The 9,758-nt window shown below is 42.9% G+C and overlaps 1 protein-coding gene across 6 annotated transcripts in view; it reads right to left on the bottom strand.

The window, feature by feature from the left end:
* Window positions 1-9,758, bottom strand: part of EXOC2 (exocyst complex component 2) — a 286,986-nt gene that overhangs the window by 146,858 nt on the left and 130,370 nt on the right. For all 6 annotated transcript variants that reach the window (XM_005869533.2, XM_014542312.1, XM_014542313.1 and 3 more), the window contains 2 exons: window positions 8,891-9,004; window positions 4,015-4,139 (listed from right to left, as the gene is read on the bottom strand). In XM_005869533.2, the coding sequence (XP_005869595.1) occupies window positions 4,015-4,139; window positions 8,891-9,004 (239 nt within the window). The remainder of the gene's footprint in view (window positions 1-4,014; window positions 4,140-8,890; window positions 9,005-9,758) is intronic.

The raw sequence follows: 9,758 nt of genomic DNA, 5'->3' as shown, positions 1-9,758 counted from the left end.
CCTCCCCCTGGCTGGCCCCACCCCTGATGGGCCTCCCTACTCTGATCAGGGGCAGGGCCAGCTGGCCAAACACCCATGGCCCCTCCCCCAGGCTGCTGGCCCCTGATCGCTCCCCCCACACCCCATCCCGGGGTGGGGGCAGTCAGCCAACCTCCCGTTGCCCTCTCATCCTCCTGACAGGCCCAGCTCCAATCAATCCACCCGATTGGGGCCAGGCGGCCGGACCCCACCCGTGCTTGAATTCGTGCACTGGGCCTCTAGTAAATAAAGAGTCAGTCAGGCCTAAAGCACTAGCATCATAGTATCAAGTAGTATATATATTGGGATTACATATTAACAATATAGAGTTATTGTGAGGATTAAATGAGATGTCATATAAAGAATATAAGGAATGTAAAGCTAAATATAGTTTAGCTACTATTATTCTAGTGTGAAGCAGAATAAACTAAACAATGAGCTTTGCTTTGATGAGTTTTTAATTCTGGCACTAATTCCCATATAGGCAGATACTTATTTATTCTTCTTAGCTCAAGGCTGACCTAATGGTCTTAAATGGCTCTAAATCAACAGTTCTCAAACTGTGGTTTGCAAACTACCTAAAGTCCCAAAGACCCTTTCATGGGGTCTGTAAAGGGAACACTATTTTCATAATTTTATTAATAATAGTATAACTAATTTTATAATAATACTAATGGTCTAATACTATTTTCATTTTTCACTGTTGACATTTGTACTGATGGTGCCAAAGCAATGGTGGGCAACACTACAGAAACCTTAGCATGAATCAAAGCAGTGTGGGACCAGCGTGTATTGGTGGGCATGTTATTCTTCACTACCATGTGCTACCAAAGGGGGAAAAAAAATAAAGCTAGTTTCCCTTAAGAATGTGCCTGATGGAGGGTAAGAGATCAACTGAAGGACTTGTATGCATGCATATAAGCATAACCAATGGACATAAGACACTGAGGGGTAGGGGAGGCCAGGGGATTGTCAAGGGCGGGGAAAAAAGGAGACATATGTAATACTCTTTGTAATACTTTAAGCAATAAAAAAATTTAAAAAAATAAAAAGAGACTTAAGAAACTTAAAAACACATATGAAATACCTGGACCTTATTTGGATCTTCATTTGGCCAAACCAATTTAAAAACAAAAAAGTTGGAGGGTAATTAGGAAAATTTTAATATAAACTGGGAATGAAATGATATTAAAGAATTAGTGACACTTTTGTTAGCTATGATAATGGCATTGCAGTTTTGTAGGTAAATGTCCCTGAGGAGAGTGGGGACCCATACTAAAGTATACAAGGCAGAAATGTCATGCTGCTTGAGATTCACAACATGGGATCAGAAAAACACAAACAAACAACCTCAAAAAATACCAATGAAGCAAGGATGGAAAAATATTAATAACTTAAATCTAGATGATAGGTAGATGGGGATGACTATCTTCTCCACTTTTAGCATGTTTGAAATTTATCATAATAAAAAGTAAAATAAATTACCCGAGCAATTTATTAGCTCTTGCAATGTATTAGCTCTTTCAAATTTCCAACATATAATTCTTAATCTATATAACCCATTTCAAAGTACACACATGTACACATGGATTCATATGATTCTGTATAACATTAAAACCAAAGCCTGACCAATAATTAGCATTTTTAAAAATTATAGATCAATTCCACCTAAGACTATAGTCAAAAATTTTTCTAATGAGTTACTAATAAATCAAATTTTACAGTACATTAAAATACCCAGAGAACCAACCTAAAGAATAAAGATTTCTAACATATACAACTTTATATATATTTCTAATTTTGTAATATGTACTCATTTAGGTAAGGAGAAAAAAAAACTCAAAGGAAATATATCAACATATTAACATGATTATCTCTACAATGGAATTACAATAGTTCTTACTTATTATTTACTATTTTTTATAATATGCATTTCACTTACATTAAAAAAATAGAAAAGCTATGTGTTTAAAATTTTCAAATTTACTATGAAAATCATTTTCTATATGGAATATAGTCAGTTGCTTATTAGTAGTGGTCACCATTATCTTTGTTAAACTTTTTTTTTCCTTTTTAATTCTCACTGGAGTATATGTCTTTATGGATTTTTAGAGAGAGAGAACGGAAGAGAGAGGGGAAGGGAGAGTGGGGATTGAGGAGAGTGGGGACTCATACTAAAGTATACAAGGCAGAGAGAGAGAGAGAGAAAGAGAGAGAGAGAGAGAGAGAAACATTGACATGAGAGAGAAAATTCGATTAGTCGTCTCCTATATGCACCCCAAATGAGGATTTACCCACAACTTGGGCATGTGTCATGACCAGGAATCAAACCTGCAACTTTTGGCACACAGGTCAATGCTCCAACCAAGTGAGCAACCAGGCCATGGCTCTTTGTTAAACTTTGAATTTACCAACATACTAGTAATTCTAGGGCAAATATCTAATAAATGAGACCACATAAATTTAATGCACAAAATAAAACTTCTTGAAATCTGCCAAGATTGAGGCCATTTATAGAAGTAAAACCGTAATCAAAGAAATACAAGTATATATGTAAATACAAATATGTATATTTTAAAAACGGTAGACAGAAAAGTCAAACATACTTTTGCTAAGTGAAATAATTATAATTATAATAACCTATGAGAATGGCTAATCATATATGCAAATTATCATTTGTATAGATACTAGGCATACTAATAACTTAATTCTATTTGTTAACACTAAACTGTTCATATATGCTCAGGTTTCTATTGTGGACATAACATTGACAACTTAGAATATCAATAAGCACAAAGAAAGAAAAACACACTCATCAAAAACTAGGAGGCACAGCCCAGCTGTTGTGACTCAGTGGTTGAGTGTGTGAACCAGGAGCTCAAAGTTGGATTCCAGTTAGGGCACATGCCTGGGTTGTGGGCTTGGTCCCCAGTAGAAAGCGTGTAGGAGGCAGCCGATCAATGATTCTCTCTCATTAATGATGTTTCTATCTCTCTCTCTCTCCTTTCCTCTATGAATTCATAAAAATATATTTTAAAAAAATAGGGGGCACAGAATATTTATTAAAGAAGCCTATCTAACTTCTCTGTTCCATCCTGGGCATTTGCATTTTATCCCATCAAAAACCTCACTTCTACCTGCAAGGAGAGAGCTGTACCAGATGCACATTCCACTTGTCAGAAGTCAACTATGCATGTTTGGCCCTGGAAGAAGGGGCTTTAAAAACAATAAAAGAATGTCTGTACTTTAAGAATACAAATTAATTTTAAGATTTAGTCTTTCTGAAACGAAGGTGTGGCACCTTGTCTAGTCAATACTTAGCTATGTAGGTATCAGGTTTTAAGGGTCTTTGTTTTTTAAAAGAATTGGGCTAACTTTTAGAAATATATTTTACTTTTCACTAAATAAATAATAATTTGATTTCTATTAAAGACAGTTTTAGAGGGAAAAACCTATCTAATATCCTTCCCCGAAATGTCTAAAACTATGTTATTTCTATTTAATACAATTTCCATTACATATACAGATGAGGATATGCATGGTGAACAGTTAAATATTGTGTATGGTACTGGTGGGATGATGGATAAAAAGGATATATTACTATCAGTCTTTTCAAAACCAAACACACAATGGGTCACATTTATAGAATTAGTCACATGTGTAAGATAGTGATGGCTAGGGATTTTTAAAACTCTAGAATTTAACCCATTGGAATTTAATTTCTTATCGACCCTGGACACTGGGCATTGTGGAGAAGCAAAGTGGTCTCCTATTTCACACATGTACCATGGGTCTACAAATCCTCAGAGATAAATATTTAAAGTATCAAGCCTTCAAAGAGATTCCAGCCTAGTCTGCAACAAATATTTATGGCACATTTTATATCTCAACTTTTATAAACACAGACTGAATGTCACACCCTGTAAACACTCTGCAAACATAGTGTCAGGTTTCTATTGTGGAAGCCACAGCAGATGGCTCTCAGGGTCACCTTACCTGCAAGAGCATCCTGGGCTTCAAAGAAAGTACTAAGACCCCCTTTCACACAAGCCAGGCTGCCCTCACTCTTCTTGTTAGCCTGTCTCTTCAGGTTGGTGACTGCCATTTTGAGCTGCTCAAAACTGAAATGAAATAAAGAAACCAAAAGTTTAACACTCCTAACAAGCAAAAAAGAAATAAGATAATGCATTAAGTATAAAATACTAAAGCCTACATTAAGATACAGACTAATATGTTACCAGATGAAAACAAAGGCTTTCAAATTCTTACCTAGAGCTAAAAATTTTAATTGTGAATGCCAAAATTACAGCAGCTAGAAAAAATATTAGTAACCCTCAAGTGGTCAATCCAAATATATCCGTTCAGGCTCAATCCCCAGGATCGGGCCTAAACTGACAGTCGGACATCCCTCTCACAATCCTGGACCACTGGCTCCTAATTGCTCACCTGCCTGCCTGCCTAGTCGCCCCCAACTGCCTCCCCCTCCTGCTGGCCAGATCGCCCCTCACTGCCTCTGCATGCTGGCCTGATCGCCCCTAATTGGCTCCCCTCAGGCCTAGTCACTCCTAACTGCCCTCCCACCAGCCTGATCACCCCTTGCCTCCCCGCTGCCGGCCTGGTCGCCCCCAACTTGCCCCCTATGCTGGCCTGGTTGCCCCTAAATGACCCCCCGCCGGCCTGGTCGCCCCAACTGTCCCCCCTGCCGTCCTGGTCACCCCACATAGCCTGCTGTTCGGTCGTCTGTCTGGTTATTTCGGTCATGACGACCCCTGGCTTTTTATATATTAGGATACTTATGATGGAAATATACATGCAGGTATTTTTATGACCAATATACTAGTATGTCATATATACATATGCCTGGTGAAAGGTTCTGAATATCATTTCTCTGGTGTTAAAGCCTAGATCCGTGGTCGGCAAACTTCGGCTCCCGAGCCACATGCAGCTCTTTTGCCCCTTGAGTGTGGCTCTTCCTAAGCCTTAGGAGTACCCTAATTAAGTTAATAACAATGTGCCTACCTATATAGTTTAAGTTTAAAAATTTTGGCTCTCAAAAGAAATTTCAATCGTTGTACTGTTGATATTTGGCTCTGTTGACTAATCAGTTTGCCGACCACTGGCCTAGATCATGCAGTGGTTGGAAGCCTTCTAAAGCAGGATCTTCTCTGTAAGTTCACTTCTTTTATTGATTTTTTTTTCTCTTTTTTTTTTTTTTAGAGAGAGAGAGGAAGTGAGATGGATAAAGAGATAGAAACATCAATGAGAGAGCTACATCATCCATTGGCTGCCTCCTGCATGACCTCTGCATGCCTCTTACTGGAAATCGAGCCCACAAACTAAGCACATGGCCTAACCAGGAATCGAACTGATGACCTCTTGGATCATGGGTCAACATTCAACCACTGAGCCACACAAGCCAGGTTGTATGTTCATTTCTGTATTCCGGACACAAACTGAACACACTGTTGTCCTTACCATCAACAGCCAATCCTGTCATTAGCAGTGGAATCACAGAAAAAAAACTGGGGAAGGTTTTCAATACACAATCTAAATAACTAAAAAGACCACAATATTTTATATCTCAAGCAGAGAAAAAAATAGGTAGTCCTCAGTATTTCAGAAGTTTTATTTCTACCTGGGCTAAGAAATTAGGCTATAAAACTTTGAATATATTGAGTGCCATGATAGCCTTGCACAAAAAAGAGGTCAATTCTGACTTATAGTAACAGAAAAAGCACATCCATAATGTAAAATCAGAACCATCTATACTAATAATAGAGGAATATGCAAATTATCCGTGATGCCATCACATCATGACCAGTCAGCAAGGTGGGTGGGGCTGTGGGGCCTTGTGTGATTTCGTCCCACCTGGGCAGACTCCCCCATGGCCCTGCAGCCATATCCCGATGCAGACCCGGGGTTTACTAAACTTTACTGGAGCTGCTCCCCACACCCCCACCCCCTGCCCCAGGATCGTGCTGCCCGTAGCAGGGTGCCCCGGCAGCCTTCCGACAGGCTGGCAGCCTGGGAAAGCCAAGTGGGGCGGGGGTGGCAGGGAGCCACAGATGGGTGGGGAGGCCAGAGCCAAGTTCCCAGGGGTCTGAGGAGAGCGCCTGACAGGAGCTTGGACCATAAAGGAGGAAGAGGAAGCAACCATGGGGAGCTCTTCCAATCCTCCTGCACGGACACCCTACTCCAGCCCCGGCACCCCCGGGGGGTTGGGGAGGCTGACCCGACAGGGAGAAGACCCAGCCTCGGGGGTAGCCACAGCCCACACCTCTGACTCCCGATCTCTTCCCCCGTCACCCCCACCAGGGGCGCCCACAACAATAGCATGCCAGCAACGACCTATCAGCGCCCCCGAGGCACCCGGGGCCCGCCACTGCCGGGCCCCCTCGCTGGGGCTGGGCACGCCTCTCCTCCCTACAACTCCAGACCTGGGTGGAGGCAGGCCCAAGTGGCCCCCCAGGGTCAGACCCATCCCCCTGATAGCAGCGGCACCGTCTCTGCAGTGGAAGTGCACTGAACCTCACCAGGGGCCAGAGCTAAACCCGCCCTCCTAGCCCACCTGGCCCCACCCTGGCCCAGCCCCCACCACACTCCAGAAGATTGGAGCCCTGCCCTGAGCACGTATAGCTGTGAAACGGCCACATACAATTTAAAGAATGGCGCCAAGCAGGGAGGTTTGACAGTTACTCCCCATTCGGCCTCACTGCCCCACTAGCGCCCCCCTACGACCCCCCGGCCAGCGCTTCCAGGGATGAACACCACTGCAGGGCTACTGGCAAGAGCGTGCCCGTCCGAGGCCTGTGGAACCCTCTCCAAAGCTTTGATAGCTACAATCCCAGGAAACAATCATGCCTTCCTCCCCTAATCAGTACCTGCTTCCTGCGAGGGTACCCGTGGGCTTAAAAATAACAATCCCTTCCCATTTAGACATCACTTACTTGATGAAACATTTCTATGTTTATTAGCTCAGAACCTCCTCATGACAACCCAGTGAGGTAGGCGGAGAAGAGATTACAATTACCATGGTATATGCGTATGTATTCAGAAATGAAGCTCAGACAGGAAAATTGTCAAGCCCAGTGGTTCCCAAGGTGCAGCACATGCCCCACAGGGGGGCAATTTGATTTTAAGTGGGGGCAATTCCAGAATGAGTTAACAGTGAACTTTTTGCATTTCCTATGGTTCTAGGGGGCCTCATCTATAGCGTATCCTATATAATAAAAGGCTAATATGCAAATGACCGAATGGTGGAATGACCGGTCACTATGATGCGCACTGACCATCAGGGGACAGACACTCAATGCAGGAGCTGCCCCCTGGTGGTCAGTGTGCTCCCACAGGGGGACTGCCGCTCAGCCAGAAGCCAGGTTCATAGCTGGCAAGCACAGTGGCAGTGGTGGGAACCTCTCCCGCTTCTGTGGCAATGCTAAGGATGTCCGATTGATAACTTAGTGGGCCTAAGCCAGTGATGGCGAACCTATTTTTTTGGTTGATTTTTCTTTGTTAAATGGCATTTAAATATATAAAATAGCCAAAACCGGTTTGGCTCAGTGGATAGAGCATCGGCCTGCGGACTGAAAGGTCGGCTAAGGTTGGAGTTACCGGCCATCTTATCCCCACTGGTAGGGCTTCAGAGTGATGAGCCCTAATGCTCACTAGAGCTTACAGCTTTCCCTGCACTGGGAAGAGAAGGCAGAAGGTATGAGTCCCATGGCTGTCACAGGCAGTGTGACCATCCTAGAGGTCTAACTCTGCAGGCCCTCTACCCTATAAGCCAGTGATGGTGAACCTATGACACGTGTGTCAGAGGTGACACGCGAACTCATTTTTTTTGGTTGATTTTTCTTTGTTAAATGGCATTTAAATATATAAAATAAATATTAAAAATATAAGTCTTTGTTTTACTATGGTTGCAAATATCAAAAAATTTCTATATGTGACACGGCACCAGAGTTAAGTTAGGGTTTTTCAAAATGCTGACACGCCGAGCTCAAAAGGTTTGCCATCACTGGCCTAAGCAATCAGTCAGACATATCCCCAAGGCTCCTGGACTGTGAGAGGGCGCAGGCCAGGTTGAGGGAACCCGCCCCCAAGTGCACTAATTTTGTGCACCGGGCCTCTAGTCTCCTATAATGAAAGATTTACTTTAAAAATTTATCAGGCCAAATTTATCCTATGTATAAACCAATTTTTCCTCATGTTTTCTACTAATGGTTTTCCTCCTAATAGATTAAGAATTTCTCCTAAGTTATATTTTAACAAGTTGAATTTTCAAGAATATAAATTTTAAGCAATAAAACATTCATTAAAGCATTTTTACTAAATATCATTGTTTTAAAACAGTCTGCAAAAAAAGTTAAAAATCTGATCTTGTAGAGAAAATGGGTAAAATGTAATTAGCAAACAAAAAGGATCACTTTAATTTAGATATATGACCTTGTCTATTTTTTTGCCTAGTTTTACACCAAGTCTTTGCAAAATGATAAACCAAGTCATCTTCCTTTGCTCTGTGATCTGGGAAGAAGGTGTGTTTCCTACTTTACACCAAGACTTGAAAATTTTGTTGAGTTGGGAAAAGTAACATTCAGACACATCAGTTTTATTACATAGCTGAGACTCAACAAAGTTATAATGGGTTGCACAAATAATGAAACTGATAGAAGCAACACGATAGTAAGGAATAAGGACCCTCTAATTAATAATCCCATTTTATAAATAAGAAAATAGGTACCCTGAGAGGTCCACAAGCTCACCCAAAGTTAAAGGGCTCTGAGAGAACTAGACCTAAAACCCACATCACTGAATAATCCTCTTCACTGCATCTGAGTGAACAACTCACAATCAACAGTTCCACATCACTAACCTGGTGGTTGAGTGGTTCTCTATCAGATACCAGGCAGCTGAAAAATTCTCACTTGTAAAATCAGCACTCATTCCAGGAAACAGCATTTCCAATTCCTTCTGGGGAAATTTACTTCTGTGGGAGAAAAAAAACTTTACAATATAGTTCAAGTTCTATTACTTACAAAGATGTAACAGATATCCAGGAATACCTAGTATAACAAACATGAATACAAACCATTATAATTCTTCATTTACATAATGAAGCCTATATTTTTATGTATATACAAATATATTTCCTACACCTCAGCTGATTTCTTATATATCAACTAGAGGCCCGGTGCACGAAATTTGTGCACGGGTGAAGTGCCTAGGCCTGGCCGGCGATCGAAGCGCAAGCGTCTGGCATGGAAGGGCAGGTCCCAGCTGACCTCTGGGCCCTGGGCAGCACCTGGGGCCCTGGGCCCCACCTGCTCCACTCCACCTGAGACCCCATGTGGAGATGTGGTGAGTGCAGCCAGACGTCTCGTGCCAGGGTGCAGCATGGGCCTCTCAACCACCCAGCAGTGCCACATGGAAGCCGGGTGGGCAGTGTGCTCTCTCTAGGCTGGCCTCGCAGACCAGCTCCTGAGCAAACCCATGGGGAGCCCAACTGTCCCCTGCGGTTCTGGTAGCTGGGCCCAGCTCACCCGGAAGAGGTCGGGCAGATGTGGAGGAGGTCCCCTGAGCACGGCGGATTCCCCGGCGCGCGAGCACTGGCATCTCAGGGGAGGGTAGAAGGGGGAGTGAGAGCAAGCTCTGCAGACACCCCGCATTCTCATTGCACCTCCATCCCCATCACCCCCACCCCCAGGTAGCTGGTGAGAGGTTGCAGGCCCCCCCGAGCGCCA

This window comes from Myotis brandtii, unplaced genomic scaffold, assembly GCF_000412655.1.
Source record: "Myotis brandtii unplaced genomic scaffold, ASM41265v1 scaffold298, whole genome shotgun sequence".
Taxonomy (NCBI): domain Eukaryota; kingdom Metazoa; phylum Chordata; class Mammalia; order Chiroptera; family Vespertilionidae; genus Myotis; species Myotis brandtii.
This window is presented reverse-complemented; position numbering and strand designations above follow the sequence as displayed.